The sequence below is a fragment of the Ambystoma mexicanum genome, chromosome 4q (assembly GCF_040938575.1).
Source record: "Ambystoma mexicanum isolate Mex_15411 chromosome 4q, UKY_AmexF1_1, whole genome shotgun sequence".
NCBI lineage: Eukaryota > Metazoa > Chordata > Amphibia > Caudata > Ambystomatidae > Ambystoma > Ambystoma mexicanum.
In genome coordinates, this window is record NC_090928.1 from 690,250,985 (window position 1) to 690,273,414 (window position 22,430).

The window sequence follows — 22,430 nt, forward strand, 5'->3', positions numbered from 1 at the left end:
CCCCATAGATAGAAGCCACGGACGCAAGAGAATAAGCATTCCTTGTCTCCTCTTTGACAACTACCTTGCTGTCATCTCTGCGCATGCGCGATACGAGGAACACTCCGCACTCGCACATGCGCCGGAGCCCGGCTCCACGCTGTGCGCATGCGCAGTACCTACCGACACACAGCTCCATCTTTTTAAACGCTAGCTACAGTGTAGCGTTCTATCGGCAGGGACGCAACGGTGACAGGGATTACTACACGTCTCTTAGGACGGCCAGCCACCTAACCGGGCCTTCGTTTCTTCCCCTCTCTTTCTATACAGTGGGTGACTCAGCATCCACAACGTGGAACGTGCAGCTGCCTTATTTTTTCGCTGCAAGCGGGTGACGAAAATAGCCTCCTGTCCCTGCAAGCGTCCTGGCTCTGACCCACAGCACTTCTGCACGCCCGAAGGACGCCTAAAAATTACCAAACTACAGATATAGGTAAATCTAAGTTTGCCACCTGTGATGCGGATTTCTTTACCAGTTGATCCACACACACAGTTTTGTTTTTTGGCCAGCAGTGGCACATTTGAACGACGCTTATTACATGTATGTCCACTCTTTCTGTCTCCCTCTATTTTTCAGGCACAGAACAGTGTTTGCCTTAAAACTCTGTCCCAGGCCACTCTTCTCAAATCCACGCCAATGGAAGTTGAATCCCATTTTTAACACATTCAGGTCAGTCACTGGATAGCACAAGCCACAAGCCTGGGTATTTATTTTAAACCTGCCGGGGGGCATTTTAACCTCAATTAAATCTATTTGTTTTTGTTTATATGCCATGCTAAATATCCTGTTGTGTTTTTACAACAACACAATAATGCCGGATTTACATTAAATCCTTTTCCATCTGATTCCCCCATGCAGGGAGACTGGGTTTTTCCCTTGAAGAAGGCGCTTCCCGCCAAAACGTCACGGGACCACACCTCCTCTGGCTCAGACATGCCGGTCCCCTCACACCACCTGATCAACATCTAGACGTAGGCCAAATACTTGGTTACCTCCCTCAAAATAATCCAATACAGCTTGGAAATAACTACCAGGATGTTTTATGTGAAAACCTAACTTCAGTTCATGGCTCACACCTATGTATTGTCTTGAGCATAATTGCTGAAATAACTGTCTTGTTCTTATGCTCATGCACTAACAATGTTATGACTATGCACAATAAGTTTGTGAACTATGTCTATAATTTGCTTTCTGTTTCACTCCATTTCGAACATGTTTGCCAACCTAGAGGCAAGTGTTGGTTTGTAAAAAGCACCAAATATTAAGGGAAACTGTACCCTTACTCTACCTCTTCGTTTTGACCTTAGCCAAATAAATAAGCTAAAAATCAAACGTGGGGTTCCTTTTGTATTTACATCTCATATAATCACGAGTATACAGTGTCTCTGATATTCAGCATGACAAATGAGATAACATTTGCAGGAAATTATAATGCAAACTGACGTAAATGTATGTGGCAGGACGCCACCATTTTGTTTCAAATACTTGTAGCTCTGAAGTCCTACCACTTGCTCTGAGCAGTCCCTTCTGTTACCCACGAATATGAATTTGAAGCAACACTAATTTAAATGTGAAATCTAGTGTCAAACTTGTAGCCCCAGTCCACTTAAAGAAAATCATATTGAATGCAATGGGTGTGTGAAGCAGTTGGTTGGTGGCCTTCATTGGTACGTAAGCAATAAACCCTGATGTGCAGGGGCATTACTAGGTCAGATAATGGCCTGGGGCTAAGTTTCGCTTGGGGCCTTAACGTTGACCCTGTGCCATTACCTCCCCCGGTAATGCCCCTGCATGTCGGGGTATATTGCTATTAGCATCCAACCATGCTTTTCCGTGGTGCTAATCGTTTTTTAAAAAGTTGATCTAAGTAAGTTGATTTAAGTAAAGCCTGTATTTTGAGCTTTCTAATTGGCTGGAAGGCCCCCCTGCGCCCGTCCTGTGATGCTAATATAATATTTCCATCTATTCATTGCAGTATATATTGCTGATAATATACACTAACCCATGTCAAACATTTAAACGTCCTCTGGTTTATCATGTTATACAGTTGATCAAGGCAAACATGTTTCTCCCCAGTTCCTCTGGTTGATGGGACACTGATTCCACCCTGCTTGATCTGGTTCACCCATGCTCCGGATGTCTTGTGCAGCTCATTACATTTCCCAGACCTTATAACCCTTAACAGTTTAATCACACCCTAATTGAGACTACTAACACTTTTGCACCTTTGAACTTCGACTCAAACATCAACCCCACCCTCCACCCCTACCTTGGCACACACAGGAACTCATTGACGACATGCATTCCAGAGACAGAAAGGAAAAGCTCTAAAAGACCTCATCACCACGAGAACCCTCTGATCTTCATGTAGAACACTCAACACTCATCACCACAGCTAAAGCACACTACTATACAACTACCATCATGGAAGCATCCAATAAGAACAGGGCTGTCTTCAAAGGCATGAAGCACTTCATCAAACCACTGCCAGACTACCTGCAATACCACAATGCACTGACAAATATAACCCCATCAAAAGATTCTGCAAAGACGAGATGAATGAAATATGGCAACACGCTCACAGTTCCAAATGCATCACAAACATCCCACCCATACTGAATTCAGGGCAATTACTCCAGGAGACCTGATGAACACTCCTGCAGACTTCAAACACACCAAAAATAAAGATGACATTCTTACCGCCTCCACTGTGAAGGTCATCAAAGATGAAGCGCATGCAACACTTCCCAATGTTATAAATGCTTCCTTCACACAAGGCCCCTTCCCAGATGCACTGAAACCAGGACAGAAGTTTTCCCTGCTGAAGAAACCCACATTGGATCCAGATGTCTTGGCCAACTATCATCCTATCACACATCTACCTTGCCTTGGTAAAATGATTGAGAAGACCATTGCCATCCAGTTGCACGAAAGGATCACTGAGCACAATCTGCTGGCAGACTACCAATCTGGTTTCTGGCCACGATGCAGTACAGAGACCACCACTATCCAAGTTACTGATGATGCTCTACACATCCTGGACAAAAGAGATGCCTGCTTACACTTCCTCCCGACCTCTCTGTGCAATACCACTGACGAACCAGCCCAACTCAAGATCCTCAAGGGCTTGGGTTTTCATGGAACAGTCCTGAAGTGGTTTGCCTCATACATATCCAACAGAGACCAACTCACCCAGATGGGCCAAAACAGATCCCAGCATCACCCAGCAACTTGCACAGTTCTACAAGGTTCCATCCTGTCCCATGTCACCTTCAACCTCTACAAGGCACTTATAGGGTGGAACCATTCACCAATACTGACATGACAATACACCAATATGGAGAGGACACACCCACACTCATTGTTCCAAATTTTCAGATTAAGGTTTTATTGTATAAATACACTCTCGTGCTTTGTTCCATTCATCTAATATATCCAACAGTAAGGCATGCTAGGTTTTAAGTTTCCCATGATCATATATGAGGGGGATTTCCCCTTCTTGGCAGGATTGAGGAATGCCTTTCACATTCACGAATAAAACAAAGATGTGCAATACAATCTAGCTATGTTATTAAGAACATATTCACTTTTCAGAGGATGGTAAACATAATAGTAATTAACTCCATTTGATGGTGCATTTCATTATGCGCTTCTTTGTACCAAGACATTTTTGTTCCCAAAGCAAGAAATGTATGGGTTCTGTAATAAAACATCATCTAATCTGGACACAATGGTTACAAAAGGCACAATAAATCTCAAGATTTGAAGCAACACACTAGCTACTCTACACTAGAACTGATCAACTAAATATAGCACGGGATAAAGCATGGTCTTACTTTTGGATTCAAATCAAAGAAGCTGTAGTATTTAAACCGCAGTAAGAGCTGGTCATCCTCTTGGACGTCTTGCTCCATCAGTGATCGGGAGGAATCAATCCAGCTGCATACAAAGAGATGGAACATTATAACATTTTGTTGGGAACGAACCACAGGCTTCAGCTGACACATATTACATGCATGAAAATGCTGAAAAGTAAAAGAGCCTATAAACGAGCGGTTTACAGATAGTTCTGAGCTTAAGTATTATTTCTGAATGCAGAGCCTACTGGAATATTGTTAAGTTCATTGCTGACAGAGTGGATTTTGCAAAATTGTGTGAACGTTTGGATGCCTTGCTGCATGCATCTTTAACAGCAAATAAAGAATTTACAGAGGTTGGCGGTGGAGTGTAAGATTTGATTGCCATCATCTGGGCCCTGTTACCAACAGGCCAACTCTCAGTTTCTAAACCTCTTCATTTTCATGGGTAAGTGACAAAAGCATTAGTGAAGATGCATGGTTACAATAATGACAATGCGATGAATCGAAAAAATAGCTAGCTTAGTATATGGAAGGGGAAACAGGGGAGGGAGGGAGATGGGGGCCATCTTAATTGGACCATTGATAGAGAGCCTAAGATGGAAACGGGGGGGGGAAGAGAAAAGATTCTCGCTCTCACACAAACAGATCACAGGGCACAGGGAACACATCCCCCTGGAGGAACCTGTGGGGTCAGTAACAGCGTCACACCAGAATGTACTAAAGTGAAGGGGTACGGGTAGCACTTAGTCAGAACAGCGATGGTAGAAAAGGTATTTCCATTAACTAACCCTACTAAATACTCCCCCTTCTGCATACACCTCTGAACTAAACACAACCATACCTCTACAGCACAACAAACCGCACACACTTCACACCATCACAACAACGATACAAACCACAAATAGTCTCGCCCCAACTCCACATAGCTGCAACCAACCGAAAAGGACACCTACGATCAGTGAACGGTGTCACTGAAATGAAACTGCCAACAGCACATCACAGCTCTCTTGCTCTTTTTTCCCCGCCCAGCCCTATTAACTCACCCGCCTCCCTTCTTGCCTTACAGATCCGCCAGAGTGCCAAGAAACCACAAAGGTGGCAACAGTGCACAGTATAAGAACCTTTAACATAACATATACACAGCTTCCTCTGGACTGAATGTTGTGGTTGACATTTGTCTTGAAAAAAAACATTTTAATCAATCTAATGATTTTTAGGACACCTACGGTACCTGTAATGCAGTATGTTGCAAATTATGATCTCAGAATTTTATGAGGTAACAAGTATGATATTTGTCTTTCAAAAATGAGAAAGAATTTAAACACACATTCCTTCAAGAAATTCTGAGAACTATTCATGAACCCCAAACACTTAATTGTGTGTCAAACCATTGCGTGTAATCACATGATATTTCATTTGCTGCATGACTTGCTTCAACATTCAAATTTAAATGGTTTTATTTCCTCCTTTCCACTTTCTCACTCGTACAGTGCAATACAAAGTACTTGATAGACATTAAAATTATAGAGATACTTGAAAAAAAAACAACAACCCCATAACACTCCGTTACATACAAAATCTACAAGTTAGAACTCGGAGCATTTCTGTTCATGGTAATAGCCGTTTAACGAGTTATCTTTAATTTGATACAAGTACCCATATTATTTTCTGCTTTTTCTTATTTCCACTCTCCCTTCTACCTATTCAGCCAGCGATATTTTTTTTTTTAACAAACCATTTCTCAAATCCAGATCTTCCGGGCACTATATGCAGTTTGTGATTCGTTTAAACATTTCTCAGATGAGTAAATAAATCTACTGTAGAAGCTTATGTCAACAGTGGCCCAAAAGATACAGCGACTGGTCTGTAAAGAACTGTGGATCCAGGAAATCAGTTAAATATCTTAAAATGGGGGCAATTTCAAGTTGGAGCACTGACTGGAGATATCTCGTAGGTGCTCTGCGCTGAAACATCAAATACTGGCAAATTCCTCACATTGCCCATTATATTGTGTATAAGTTAAATGACACGTGCTATTACCAAAAGCGTGCACACAAAAAGAAAAGGATGGACGATTACGCAAAGCTGTGGATCCCCTAGCCCACTGGGCCAACGCAAAAGGAGGAAAGAGCATAGCATCCCCCGCTCGAATAGCAGTGCCTGCTGAAGGCTCAGACAAAGCCACGATCTTAAGAAATGGGAAAACGGACAATACCCTCTCAGGCAAAGTGCATTATGTTTCAACTCTATGACCAAACAGTAGCTGCATGGGAGATTAAGCTCCACTGAACACGTGGTAACCAGCTGTGAGAGGAGGATCAACCCACTAATAACAGAATTCAAAATGGTTGCTGCCCACACGGAGGATCAGGAGGGAAGAGAATTATATAATATACAGATTCTGGGAGTGCCAGAGACCAACCAAGAAGCAACCAAAATGCTCTCTTTTTGAAGTTGCTGACTGAAAACAGAAAGCTACACATTAAAGATCTTCTCTGACCAGAGGCATACCGGTTTCACTTCAGATACCCAGAACAGTCACTGAGCCAGAGAGGAACATCTGCAGCAGTAAGTGTGACACTGCCCTGTATGCAACGGTAGTCCTATGTGCTATTATGAGATTGGAGGCAAGTACACAGTTGCTCCCCAACAGAGCAATTCATTACGTTGCTTGAGCTACACTGGTTTCTCTGCCCTGAGCTCTCTGCCATTTGGGGAGAATTACATTTCTCTCCCCTTGAAGTGATACTATGACATTTGTACAGTGTATACCGAGTAGGTAGGGGAGGTGTAAAGGAGTATGGCGCTGAATGGGTTGGAAAACACTTGACATGTACTGGTGACAAGGCTACAAAACCCAGGACAGCTAAGATGTTGATGGAGCCAGATGTAGAGAATACGAGGGTGGGAGGGAGCCAGGTGGCTGGTCAATGGTCTGTACAGATTTATGAAATCACCAGGTTAACTGCTGTAGGTGAAAGACCCCTGGATGCAACTGGTGGGACATGGCCAGACTTCACTGATTCGAACATGCATGGAAAATTGCACTGCGCTACTGTCACCTGACACAAACATTAGACCTGAGAAAATGTCCAGATGCAGCTCCATTTGCAGGAGAGACTCATTCTATTGGTGCGAGCATCATTACCAAGTTCCAATGCAATATATAAAAGCAGAATGACTTATTGCAAGAGGCAGGAATGGTAGGGAATTGGTATAGATAGTTGTTTAGGCGCATTATTTTAGCAATAATACCCATGGTGGTGGGCTGGTGGGACTGTTAACAGCTGGGACCTGTTAAGTGCGTTGTCTATGTATTTGGACAGCCCTTCGGTCGACCAACCTATGCCACTCATAATAGGGCGCACCTGTGGTAGTCCTTCAAAGGGTTTATGGATCTTAGGTAAAAAGTAGATGGTTGGTTGTGCGATATACAGAAAGGGCTTTTCCTCATCCGTCAACACTGCTAATCCATGCCATTCCACCAATAGCTTCTCTAGTTCCATAACTGTAGTCTTGGTGGGGTTAGCGACTCATTTCTTGTGGCATCCTGGTGTTTCTAGGTGCTTAGTACCCATGTGAATGTAATCATGTCTGTTTATAATAACAACATTTCCTCCCTATCACTATACTCTGGTCTCTGGCTACAGCATCAAGAGTCATTTGCTCATTTTTACTAAGATTGTATCCAGCTGCATTATGTCTAGGTGTCAGTGTATGTCAAGCTGTTACTGCTTTATGGAATTGTACTTTCTGTAGAAATCTGTGGAATGACAGTCAATCCAAGTGATTATTAACTGTTAGCTTTCACAGTACTCTGAGAACGTATGAACTCCAACTACCACACGCAATAAGCAGTAATAACGGGACAGGGGTAAGTTGTTAAATGCAGTCACCTCCCAAGGATAGCTTTAGATTAAGATACTTGTACATCTAGTGTTTTATTTGTGTCATCTCTGCTTACATTGCAAAGCACCTTAGCCTAGTGACAAAGGTGAGTTCAATATATAATCAAGTTATGGTGCTCAGACCTTTTGGAGAGTAAAACTGACAATTACCTGGGACTTACTAATCAACCCACACCAGAGATCAATTGGAAGAAAAATAATCACACAGCCACTCAGGGTACGGATAACTTATTCACGAGGCAAATGGCTTGGCTATGCATGTTAAAGGATTAGGGTGCTTCACGTACTTAAAACTGTGATCCACAGGCATGTTTCTGTTAACTAAAGCCTAATATACTTTATTATTTAATCATGATATACTAATCCTGAAGCAAACAACTTAATATCAGTTTCTGTCTCTTCTGTTTCTCGTCTGCACTCCTTATTTGCATACCCATCCTGCCATTGGTATGTATCCTTTGTTCATACCTATTCTGTTGTCTTACATGCAGAATGGTTATATGGTTCTATTTACTCTGTAATTTACGTGGTCGGCGGAATGTACCACTAAGTCAGAAGACTTAATACATTCTGGAACTGAACATACATCTTTAAAGAGTTTTATCATATGACAATTGTGTCGTATTTAGTAACTCTGGGCAAAGCGCATGTCACTAGTACATATTGAAATACTTCCTTGGGAGGTCATGGGTAGAACCTTATGTATTAGGTCTGCAGCATTGCCATCAATATGATCTTTACGTTATATGGCACTGGTGATCTGGCTTAGCCATACATTATTTGCTGTATATGTGTTATATCAGTGGCATTATTTGTACGTTTTCTCACGTTCCCCTCATTATACACACACCACACATTCATCATTTCCCTCCCCTCTGGCCTCTGCTCCCTTCACCTGCAACAGCCCCGTATCATGCGTTCCCTCCTTCAGCTGACTGAGTGCTGTCCTTAGCACCTATATTTATATAATTACATATAGATGTATTTGCAACATGTTGTAGTTCACTCATATCACCTTTCACCTGCAGAGTGTGGGGGGTGGATCGAAGGAGCATGGGGTTAGATGGGGTCTTCCTGGATCCAGGCGACAGTGTTTGCCTTTGCAATTATCAGACCGTTAAGCCTTCATTGCTGTTCTTTGCCCAGTACATTCTGTGCCAAAAGGCACACTACAACAGATATATTTATTGAACTGTTGAAATATAGGAGGGGGTATTCTGCAAACCTGACGGAAGTGGGAGGGGGGGGGGTGTTATAGCAAGTTTAGCCTTGCCTGTGGAAGGTTTGCCCACTGAATCTCTCCTTATTTGCAAGATGGATGACTTGTAGTTCAGTGAAGCCAATCTCCGGTGGCTGGTTGCCTTGGTGAGATATTCCAGTGTTTGGCCATGGAGGGCCTCATTAACTAGGCAGAGAGTTGTAAAGTGAGTTCCTCCACTGGGCGGTAAACCAATATGAGATCTTAAAATCAGGGGTGATGTAGTCCGACTGTCTAAATCCCAGGACTATCTAGGCAAGGTTATTTCGAGCCTTGTGAAATGTATTCATGGTTTTGGATTCATTCCCTTTGTGATGTTTATTATAGTAGTAGTATGGTGAGGCATAGATCCTGCAGGGTCATGGGTAATTCGATGTGGCATGGACAATAGTGCAAGGGTTCCTCTACTCTTTTGTCTATCAGGTTCAGTGGGGGAACGAAAGTCAAGTTCCAGTTGAAGAGAAATCCTAGGTTTTGCACTTTCTGAACAGCTGGCGGTTGGGAGCTATAATGCCTGGATGGCCAGGTATTGGAAATAGTATGGCATTGACTGGGCTCGATGAGGGAAGCACTATTTTGGATGCATTTAGACAGATTATTGTTGTTCATTCATTGTTGAACGTGGGGCAAATGACAATGTGGTTTCTATTTCAGGAGGACAGGTGAAGCTTTAAGTTTAGTTGGGTGTTTTAGGCTTACACATGACAAACAGTGCTGGGGGATTGGATGAGATTAGGAGACGGAGTGCATATTAAAGAGGATTCAGGAGCACTGTACAGCTGTAGTGAAAATACAATACATCTCAAAGAATCAAAAAGGAAACAATTTAAGAATACACTGCATTAAAAATGAGAAAAGCCTCAATCAAATATTACCCATATGATATAATAGGTTATTTATAACACATGTAATAACCAGAGGTTTCTAAATGCAGACCCGGGGATCAAACCTGTGTTGCTCTTTGTTGTCTTGCTTCCAATGTGAGCATGTTGCTGCTGAGCTATCGTATCAAGAGAAAAGGCAAAGTTTTTAATTCCTGCCTAAAATACAGGAGTTAAGGTGCAAACCAGCATGGCATTCCAAAACGCATGGAGCAGCCACAGAGAGTATTTTAAAACAGTATCTCCGACTTGAAATAGGGATTGACCACATGACGCATAAGGACCTCTAAGCCGATATAGCGTTTCTTTCTAAGAAGTAGAATGGTCAAGGCAGAAAGAAAAGTAGACATTCAATCTTAGATTGATTACACACTTCTAATGGAAACCAATGAAGATGGTTCAGCACAGAGGAAAAGCAATCAAATGGTTGAGTTCTGCAAACGAACCGGCAGCATAGTGCAAAATGGATCTATGAGGTAGAAATGGGCTATACCAAGAGTAGGGCAATGCCCTCGACAATGTGCAAGAGCACAAACGACTGAATGACTGTTAAATGTGCTGCCCAGGACAAAAAGGGAAATCTGCCAAAGAAGAAAAGGTTGAAAGTGGGCAGCCTGAATACTTTTGGTTATATGTATATTTAATGCAACCTATGAGTTCAACAAAATACCCAAATGTTTCACAGTATCAACAATCTGTGGACAGACACAATCTATCCTCAATGCAGTAAGCCAAGATTGAGCAATGGTTAGAAAAAGCTGACTTTCAGGGGAGAAAAGATATTGTCTTAGATGGATTAAATTTAAGGCTTGCAGTGGCCTCACAAGTCTCAATAGTCGAGTGGCAATTCCCCCAGATGGTGGTCATAATCCTGGAACTATACACTACGGTATACATGTATGACCTCCATTGCCCTGGTGGCACTAAAGGGCACATTGATAGCTCATGTGAGTTAAACCTCTTGGGCTTGTCAACTACTTAGAAGGGTGAATATTTCAGAGGATAAAATGCAAGCCACTCAAGTAATTATCTAACAAGGGCTAACGCAATTTGGAAAATAATGCAGAAGGTTGTATTTGCTAGAAAAAGGAAGACATAACTAGTCACCTTATCAGAATAGAAGACTTTTTATGTAAACAGATTGCCCTACATGAATCCTACAATGGGAATGGTAGAATTTGCAGAGCTCTCAGTGACGAGACCAGGGAAGGTGAGAGACACATTACCTTATACTTAAAAAAAACTGCCGAAAGCGATCAATAGAAAAATTCAGAAATGTGTAAGTGACATTGTGTTGAAAATCACCACAATGTGTGACGAGGTTATAAATTAAGGTCGTGGTAGAATTGTTAGGAAGATTTTTCTTTAGGTCCCGTGATCAGGGTCCTCAAGTACTCTTAGAGATTCCCTCGAGCTTACCAAAAGTAATTCAAGAAAGAGACAGAGTAATAACAGGCAAGTACATGCTTCTACATTCAGTATTTCCCAGAGACTAAGTGGAACCACATTTGGGATTGGGGCAGTCTTTGGTGGGAGAGAATGAACTCAGTGCAAAAGTGCCCACAAGGAATAGTTCCTAGAGTTCTGTTAGAGGGAGACCCTCAGAATTTACTGAAGATATAGAAAAAGAGGTCCAGGCTTTCTAGAGTGCAGGTTCAGAGATCCAGCTTTAGACAAGGTGAGTGGGCGACGGGATCTACTTTTATGTGTCTCAGAACCAGTGAGTGTGCACCACACCCAATCTCACAAAATGCGTAATTGCTAAGGGGTGGTCAGCCAATGGCAGACCATCACTCCAAGCATACCAAAAGCACTCTGGAAAGGTCTCTCACACAAAGGAATGAATCCACACTGTTCAGAAAGTACACATGAAAACAGACTTCTCAATCAGAGCGATCATGGGTTTTGTTCACACTCGCACACACATTCTCTTGTTTTCATGGGCATCACATGCTACAAAAAACGTAATAGCCATGGGCACAAAAATGGTGCCTTATTATGCAACCCGTTTATGGCGACTTTGAGAAAGAGTTCCTATGACAACATTTGCAGAAACCATCAACATACCAGTGATATAATGATGACATGTTCATTATGTGAACAGATGGTGAACAATCTATTCAACAATTCCATGAATAGATTCCACCGCAATAAATTAACTTTGGACTATTCCAAATTGAGCATGCTCTTTCTTTATACCGTATTTCCAGACGGATGGTCAGCTGGAAACAGCTGTATGCAAGAAATATATGCACAGGAACAATTACATGCACATGGCAAGTGTCCCTCCGAGCCACAACAAATGAGTCATCTAAAGCCACGCATTCAGGTACCAGTGCATGTATTCCAACACTAGTACAAGGGACAAGCTACTCGCCACATTCTACACATCCTTTCTGCAAAGGGACACTGAGCAAGACAAGCTGATAGGGGGAATGATCATGCATTGCCAGTTCCAAGAGAGAACCTGCCACAATACTGAGAAAGCAGAACTACAGAACACACTCTTCTAGCGGGCACCTGTTACCCAGCGTTAACACAGCTGTTCAGATTTGTTAAGAACCTACAACCAATTTCAGCAGGGATGATGAACTGACAGACACTTTCTAAGATCCGCTACTGGATTACATACAAGCAACTTAACAAAATCTAGTACAACCCCTGGCCAAAATCGCATTACCACTGAACCAAAAACAAATGAGACCTGAATATATCCATGCGATATTAGGAGATAAAAACCTTCCAACACCTCTGCACTAACTCTGCTATAACAGCCCCAGAGAACTGAACAATACAGTTTCAGTTTTTTGGGGGTTTAATAGCAACAACAAATTGTCCAATGTTGTGTACCTTATGCAATGAAAGAAACGTCCACAAGGAAAGTATGCCGGTGAACTTAGCTAGAAACTGAGTGAAAGAATGAACCTACACAGACAAACCATCTCGAACCATACAACAGAAATACCAGTGCGACACCACTTCACACAGGATTGGCACACAATAAAGGACCGGTCATTCTGAGATTGAACATCTCTCCTAAATAAAGAGATCATCATGGGAGCCCAAATATTTAGAGATTCTCCACCTACAGAAAAGAGGTTGGATTGGAGAGGTGGGTTTCCAGTCTCACTAGGGTTAACATTGAAGCCTAGACCCCCAAGCAACATTCCAAGTGAGCACTGGTAATGTGTCCCTCAAGTTCATGTATGTGCCAGCAATAATACTCCTTTAATAAGACTTGGAGATCATACAGCATTTGCCAATACCTAACATAACTGTCCATACACCATGCATAGCATTCCAAAGAGCCCTTTTCAAAGTTGCATGCATGGAACTGCCTACGTATACACTTAGGTCCTGTGAGGTTGCCTCCATGCAATTTTCGTCACTCAAAGTTGAGATTAAAACTACAATGTAAAACCAGGCAAACGTGCCTTTACTCTTCAGTTTTACGCTCAGCTTTGAGAGATATAAAACACTGCTTACAATTTCGTCTGCAGGCTGTATTTTGTAATGTATTCTAAATCGATCTGCCTGTTCATTAGCAGTTGATAATGTGTGGAAAATTACGTTGGAATCCATTTGTGTTCTGCCTGCATGGAAATCTAATGCAGTCCTAAAACGAAGTGCTCACACAAGATGGAGGGGGAAAGCACGGCAGAGACGATATCTCTGTCCCATGCCCCTCCTCCACCGTGTGTCAGCACAAACATGGGTTGGAGTGTAAAAGGAAGCCATAAAAGCATTGTACGTTTTCCTTTTGCACTTCTACCAATTCGAAAATGTCCCCGAAAATGTAACCTGCTAGGATTCCTCTCACTTAAGCTCCGGTGGGTGCGAGAGATGGTCAGAACTTACTTCAGGTCATACGTTTCCTTCTCTTGTGACTTTAGTGATTGGAAGTTGTAGCATACATTCCACTGAAAAGCAAATAGAATAAAGCAACACTGTCTACATCTTAAACGAATCAGACATTTGTGATCTAGCTCTATTTTTCAATGACAAGAAAGCACAGATGCAAACAGATTGCACTTCCATCGAAACTATGCTCTCTTTTCTTTTGAGAGGTTTTATATGATGCACATGACCACAGTTAAATATATTAAAAAAATCACTTGATAACTAAATGATTCATAATTTAACAAATACATTAGGTTTAGCACAGAAATACAGTTATCAAAAGCATGTGCTACAACTGTAAAGAGTTTTTTTAAACGGTAGTATTTTTAGCCATAGGTTCCCTTGCACGTACCTATAAACAAATCCTTACCCTGCGTTGAGCTTTGCTTTTTGAATTAAAGTCCGCTGTTGGTAGAGTTCAGCAAGCACTTCCGGTGGGCTGTTGGGCTGGCTGAATGACAATATATTACAGTTCTGTTCCGTCAGGGGGCTGTCGCTGAACCACGTAATCGTAGCAGACGCCGGTGTTCCATTGACAGGATCGTACATGGGAGTCATAGTTTTACTGTATAGTCCAGGGCTTGCTGCAAAATAAATGATTATCAATATCACACAGGTTGTCCACAGGAGACTGGTGCATCTGGGAAAGTTTACTGGATGTTATTTCTTCCAAACACTAAAGTCTGATATTTTATGAACACATTGGCCCCCAACATGGTTTTTAAGGGAATGAATCAACATAAAACGTGTATGTGGAGAGTACCAATGTAGTACTCCGTGTAGAGATATGCTTTTGAAAAGACCCTGAAGAGGCCGTCAGAATCAAGATGGGTTCCTTTTAGAAGAGATTTCCTTTTTATCTTGCAACTCTGGGAGAAACCAAACAAGAAACCTAGAATAATAATGACAGAGACTAAAGATCACCTGCACAATCAGGAGGGTACAGCTTTAGAAGGAGAACTAGGTGTGTGAGGAGGTGAATGCACAAAGACAAAGCCCTTCCAAATTCCAGGTGGGGGAGAATTTCATTCCATGATGCCTAAAAATAACACTGAGGGAATGACCTTATGGTCGATGTAGACATTTGCAGTACATTGTCTTGGAGAAAATAAGAGAATTCTGCACTATATTTTAGAATTTGATTGCAGCAGGAATGGCGGCTGCCTGCCTTCAGAGACATGAGGCCGTGCTCCCGGGGGAAGGCCAAGGGCCCTTTCCAAGATAAGCAATAGTGCACTTAAATAGCAGTTTTGATAGGCACATTCCTTACTTAAAATGCTTTGAAACGTATGAAAAGGGTGGGCAACATATTGAACCAGCTGAAGTATAAGGCACAGTTCAGGGAGTCTGGCCTCAGGCCCAGCAAAACCACTGACAGAGAGTTTGTCTGGGTGTCCATCCTATTCCGAAGGTCCGCTAATAGACTTTTGTTCCCTATCATGTGAATATTGTACAGTCTGTTTACCTGCCATCCCAGCTCTCACTATTGCGGGTCAGAGCATGAAGGAAAATGATGTGATGTTAATCCCATTTCCTAGATATTCATGGCAAGATGGCATAGAGTGCGTGCAGTATTTCAGACAACCCGGCAGTACAGGAAGAAAAATACATGATTCTTATCCATTTAAAGTAGAAATAGGGTCAATTTCTAGTTGTAGAACCCTAATTTGAAGAATGGAAAATTATCTTTTAGATTTGAGAAAGGGCAATAAACAATTCTTAGAGGAATTGACCCCATTTAATTGCTTACTCTTGGAGCCAGGCTGGCCCAAGCAGAAAAGATCAGTTCTGTTCTAAAAAAGATAACTGAAAAAGATGCTTTACACCATTTATATCCCAAACCCAACACTTGTGAAGCCTTTGCCAACCTTATGATAATGTATTAACATTACAGATTTAGTGAATGTGATCATAATTTCCATGTTCTCCGAGTGAAGACCCAGATATGCCTGAACCATGCAAATCAGAAGGGTCAGAGGAACCCTTTCAAAGAATGCCTTTTCCACTTGTCATATGAATTTGCAAAACCCTTTACAATTAGATGATATTACCTGCACCTGGCGTATTGTATGTAAATGCAGTGCTGCCACTCCTCCCTTTCTCTCCCTCTGGCTGTCTCACTCTGTCTCCGTCACTTTCTACATTGGTGAGAGTCGTGTTGTCAAGTACGTGTTTGTTAAATCCACAATAGCCGTTGCTGACGTGCGTGTTTGTGTGTGTGCACATGTGTGGCTGTGTTATTATGCAAAAGCGGACATTTAAAAAACAAAAATTTCATTTTGCTAACATTGTAAACTTTTCAATGTTTAATATTTTACAATATTCAGTTCTAATGGTCACTTCCAGTCTATATTTTAGTCATAATAAGAATGCTACACTGGACAAACATTATCAAAACCTAGAATAGCCCTATAGACTATTATCTGATAGAAGATTATCATTCCAAGATGGACAGTCTTGTACTCCTCTATTGTACCATCCACACATCTGCTTGAATTACACAGGTTGCAAAAAAAAAAAAAAACGTAAGCAGAAGAAGGTGCGGCCAGAGTGTGGGGAGACATTTACTTTAACTGCATTAGTCCAAAGACTGGGGAAAGGATACAACCATGCTTATTGTTACTGTTGTTGGGTTTACATTGCACACCTCTGCCATTTGCATTGCCTTTTGGCACTATGAATGAAAGAAAAAAACTCATGCAGGTGGATTTAAGTCACATGACCTCTGCCCCACCCACCTGCTTATCACTGCTAATCTCTCATTGGCACTCTTATCTGTCTTGCTCCCAACTGTCCCAACTTGAGCTATCTCCTAGTCTCGTTTTTATGTTTGCACTTGGTCAGTTGGTGCACAGGGTGCACAGGGATTTATGTCATGTGACCTCTGCCCACATGCCTGCTAATCACTGCACATCTTTTGGTTCTCTGTGTGTCTATCACCCATTTTCTTCAATGCGTAACTCTTCGATCCTTGGGCTTCTGTTGACGGCATCAAAAGCAAAGAGCAGATGAAGAAAAGGGCAATTCCTGTTTGACCCACCTGCGAATCACAACTGATCCTTTAGCACACTCTGCCTCCTCCACTCCTTTGCTTCCCCTTTTAACTCAGAACCCTGGGCTTCTCTTGCCTGGCCGCCTGAAGTGAAGGGCATTTGAAGAATTGGAACAATTATGTTTGGTCCAGTTAGACACTTACAGCCCACCCTGACTCACAGATGCAAAAACCCAGTCAGCACCCTGCTACCACTCAGCTCTAAACTGTAGAACCTCATCCACACCCCACTCGCCACCACCCACATTCCATCTCAAAAGACACATGCAACTTCATGCTTATAAATGCTCACTCCACAGAACTACACGAATCAGACATTCCTAACCTCACCACCACTCACAAAATAGATGCACTCTTTATCATGGAAAGACACCTCTGCACAAATCCAAGAGGTAATCATCCCCAACAGCATACTAAACAAGGACAACAAAGGGAATACTGGCGTAGTGCTTGCTATTGACCACAAGACCTTGTATACATGAACCCTCCCAGAAGCAGAACTTCTGCAGCCATGAACGCCCCACTTGCGGGTCACCGACATGGAGACAGCTTACCTACAACTGATCTACCAACCACACCAAACCAACAAGGCATTTCTTTATGAAATCAAATACCTCAGCACAACAGCATTTATCAATAACACAACTAACATCTTCCACTGAGACCTTCACCTGTCAAGGAACCACACCGCCAAGAAGCCCAGTCTGATTCTAGTTGAACTGGTCATCATCATGGGTACGGCATCAAGAAACTCTTCACACAAGTAATTAACAAAGGCAGCACACTTGAGCGGACTGGGAACCAAAAAAGGCCCTGGAAATAATGTTCAAAGCGGCCCCATATTCTACATTTTCAGCAAGCCCAACCCTTTTCCTATGGGAACATTTGGATATTCCACACAAAAGAGGACTAGGGTGTAGAGGCCTATCGGGAAATCCCCAGAGTTCTCTACAGGCCAGCCCACCCCTTCACTTGAGCTGGTATTCACCTCCTCTACAGCTATTGCATGGCTTTCCCCTCTACCTTTAAACTGGACAACCCATGAAGCCATAACCATACTGCTGCACCACACACCTCTCCCCCTCACTGGGGCCAACCCGAATTAACAGACACCCTGCTGCTCTTTCAAGAATTTCACTGATGAGAGCATTGGAAGGAAACCTTATCATATCATCCACAGCACACCCAAACTGAGACCACCAACATCCATACATCACTGAAACTTGGATTTAAAAAAATAATCCCCCCCTATCTTGGTACACAGGAACTCAACAGCAAGCATGCCAAATGCAGACAAGAAAAGTGCTGGAGGAAATCCCACCAACTAGAGGATCTCCTCGCCCTAAGAACTCTCAGTTCATCTCACAGGACACTCATGACCGTATCCAGAGCAAACTACTACCCAACAGCCATCTTGTCACCATTCAACAAGAGCAGAGTGATCTTCCAAGCCATAAAGGACTGCATCGACCCCCTGAAGGAACCTGCAGTACCATAATCCACTGACAAATGCAAATCCATTGACAGCTTCTTCACAGACAAGATAGACTGGCTAGACTAGATAAAGCAACACATTGACTGCTCCATAGACATTGCAGATATCCCAGTCATACCAACCTGCAAAATATCAAGATGGACTGAATCCCAAACAATTAGTGCAGAAGACCTCACAAACACCTTGCAGCCCTTAAGTCTGACATCTACAAAAACGATTTCCTTCCTTCCTCCATTGTGAAGGTCATCACATGGGAAGCACCCACACCACTTCTCAATGCCATCAATGCAGCTCTCACACAAGGCACCTTGCCACAGGAGCTAAAACAGGGCAAATCCTCCTCGTGCTGAAGAAACCCACACTTGACCCGGATGACTTTGCCAACTGTCACTCCATCACACATCCACCCTTCATCAGAAAAGTGATTGACAAGACAGTCACTATTAAGTTGCATGAACATATCACTCACCCCAATCTGCTACAGCACTACAAATCCAGTTTTCTATGATCACTCAGCAAGGAGACCACCACCATTCAAGTTTTCGATGATGCTCTACAAATCTTGGAAAAAGGAGACCCTATTTACTCATTCGACCCGAACTCTCTGCCGCCTTTGTAACCTTTTCCCATGAAGCCTTCCTCAATAACTTTCCAATGTGCATGGCCAGCGATGGAACAATCCTGCAGTGCTTCACCTCCTACAGCTTCAATAGAGACTAACTCGTTCAGATGAGCTCCAAAAGAACCCAGCACTGGCAGGAATCTACATAGTTCCACAAGTCTCCATCCTCTCCCCTATAACTGTCAACCTCTACATGGAACCGCTAGTCCAAGGGTATTCTCCATGCTGATCAGAACACAATTCTTGATGACAAGATGAAAATACAGATGTAATGATTTGATGGGACATGCCCGGCAGCTCTTGCTTTAGGACCAAATTAAAACATTGTCAATCTATGAAGTGTCTTAATTTACAACTGCACTCACAGCATGTCTAACCAAAGCCAGATGAAATCAACTGAACACTGTTACCTGGTGATCCAGATATCGTCAAAGAACTGTCCAAAGTAAGGACATCCTCATCCAGTTGGTCTTTGATATCTTTCTTCTTTTTCTTTTTTGCAGCACTTCCTGATGGTTTTAGCAATGAAAGTTCCTCTGGGTGCCTTATGTCTGCAATGAAATGTTAGAACAACGATTTTAGAAGAATGCATCCTAGTCTTTGATGAATTCTATGACTGCAGAGTATCTCTTTTCTATAGATAGAATATTTGATTGCTTTGTGATAAATTTCATTGTGCAATCCATATGAGGATGTACTTCCTTTTTGGAGTTATTTTAGTTAAATATTATGTCTAACTTCTGTCAAGCATTCATGCTCAATGATGACTGCTTCATGGCATTTTGAAGATGCAGAGCCATTATGTAAAGGTTAAAGTGTGTGGCTTCCTACACAGCTGGAGTAATATCAACATGATTAGGAAAGTAAGATCATTAACTAAATTTAAAAAAGATATGTTTTGAAGTCTAAATTGATTAAGTTAATTCTGAGCAAAAGGGGTAGAGTAAGTGCAATCCTTCCTCTGGGGACTTACTCGCATTAGAAAGAAAGGTGATTTTTTGTGTGCAAACATTAATTAAGTTATGTTCTGACTATCTCACTAGCATAATAAATACATTTTGAAAGACGACAATATTTTTAAGTATGTCAAGATACAATGTAACCAAAGCAGGTGTTGGCTGCAATGAATCCTGGGATAATGGAACCGCATATGACCTGTAAAGGCGTGCAAATTGTTACGTAGATTTTAAATGATATTACTTGGAACAGGTAAAAGAACTTATTTGATACATTTATACAATTGTAAGTGTAGCCATTTTAAGTCTGTGCCACTTCCATGAAATTACCTAAACATGCAAATGTACACTGCACAATGCAATCCACAAAGTGTCTGGTAAAATGTCCAATTCTAAAACCAACCTGAGCCTATTGCCATTGAGGTGTTAAGTCAAGCAGTGTTAAACAAGTCGTAGGACACCTAGGCCGGCTGTGGCATGAGTGTTACTCTACTGTTGTAGGCTTCTGAGTTCGGGAGTCATGCACAGGATTGTCCGAAAGAAAGTGTCCTATCATACTCCTGCATCCGGCTGCAAGACCCATTAGAACCCCATATGCCAACCTACTGCCGTTCCCTAGAATCAAGCGTGCAAGAGTCAGCGGCGCTAGCTTCCCATTCATTGCCTCTAGACACTGGAACGCACTCTCTCGTTCCATCAGAAGTGAACCCTCTCATCTCGCCTTCTGCAAGACCATCAAAACCAGACTGTTTGTCTAAAAGTGGATTCTGCATAACTGCAGCGCTAATGTAACCCTGCTGCCTCATAAACATGCAAATAAATAAAATAAATAAATACTGGGTTGTGGGATCATCCACAGTATGTTTCTATGTCCGCCGGGTATCTCGGGTCACACCTGCAGGCTGAATTCAATCCTTATTACAAAAGGGGTTTATGATTACGTGTTAAAGTGGTCCAAGGAGATATGTGGGCTGCTGGAGCATGTATGATTGGTTCAGAATAGGTTGTGTGAGGTTGTAATAGTATGGCCCGACAGGGACATCTGCTGTTGGCTTTATTTGCACGTCAGGTTTTAAGGACATGTAATCCCTGCAACATTAGTCACAATCCGCATTCAACCTTTTAGTTTATGTCAAGAGAGAGCTAGGACCATGAATCAAGAAACATCTACTTTCTCATTTCAGTTTCATGTTCATGGAGAATCAGCAGCATTAACAATAACCTCCCCTCAGAAACCCCCAGAAGCCGGGGAATATTGGGAAAGGTCCATTGGGCATTGAACACCAGGCCTGTGGGATTATGAGCACCCTGTAGGAGGTTCTGGTCCACAAGACGCAAAGACAAAAAACAGATTCCCTGTACCTCTAAACAACAATGTGATTCACTGCATTGGCTCCCTTAAATTGTTCATTTGCCATCAGAATATAAACTCCAAACAGCTTCTTTGTGATCTTGGCATTGACACCGAACAGTTGTGTGCAATAAAGACGAATCCTGTCAAGTAAGTTCCTTATATATGTCTTTATTGTCTCCAGGTAGAAGTTAGTGCATAGGAGAAAAGACACCGGCTTCTCCCACCCGGCAGGCACTCACCAACTGACAAGTTCAGAACACACGCACGTCACTGCATACACACGAATACATTCCAACCTGAACATAGTGACGTGCATTCCATTCCATTAGTCAACATAGGATACAACACTGTGCTGTTGTGGCCCGGGTTTGACTCCCCAACATGGTGTCAACGTCATGGTATGAGGAGCCCAATAACGACGTGCGTTCAGAGCTGGTTGTGTTCCTACAAGGCTGTTAACGGGGCAGCCCACTGAAAAGTTTGGTGTGAAGATAGGACTTTAGGATCATGGGGCAGGAATAAGTACTTATAAGTCTGGTAAATTGGGATCGTTGACTCTGCTAAGGCCACTATGTCCAAGTTCTTCATTTTTACAGGGTCATTCTAGTCAAATGTTTCTACTCGTGGCTCAGATATTTTAATGAGTGATTAGGCCACTTACGATCTGGAGATTATTGCCTGCTAGGCAATGCTAGAGGCCATCCCCACTACGATGCTGTATTATAGCATGCATGGCCCTTTATTCTTCTTGTATGGAAGAATTAACAAATCAAAGACATAGTACACAGTTCCTAATAGCTGTCTGAATCAGACAGAGTAAAAAAACAAAAAGCAATGGATGGAAATGCTTCAGGATACACTCCTAATTACCAAGAATGTCTGTTGGCTTCATGCCATTCCACTGTTTAACTTCACTAGTATTAGAGAAATTGGGGGACACGAGGACCACAGGAATTACTAACCCCCCTCACACCATAAAACCACTCAATTGGGGCATATATAATATCATGTTGTATAATGAGAACGTATTTTAGGGCATATATGTACATATCCTAAGAGCACTTGGAGAGTTAACAAGCAAGCCTTTTCTTATTTCTTTTATTT

General features: G+C 42.3%; 1 protein-coding gene across 2 annotated transcripts in view; it reads right to left on the reverse strand.

Moving 5' to 3' along the window:
- FERMT1 (FERM domain containing kindlin 1) overlaps positions 1-22,430 on the reverse strand; it is a 422,040-nt gene that overhangs the window by 190,029 nt on the left and 209,581 nt on the right. For both annotated transcript variants that reach the window (XM_069608276.1, XM_069608277.1), the window contains exons 4-6: positions 19,427-19,567; positions 14,218-14,431; positions 3,877-3,979 (exon numbers count right to left, since the gene is read on the reverse strand). In XM_069608276.1, the coding sequence (XP_069464377.1) occupies positions 3,877-3,979; positions 14,218-14,431; positions 19,427-19,567 (458 nt within the window). The remainder of the gene's footprint in view (positions 1-3,876; positions 3,980-14,217; positions 14,432-19,426; positions 19,568-22,430) is intronic.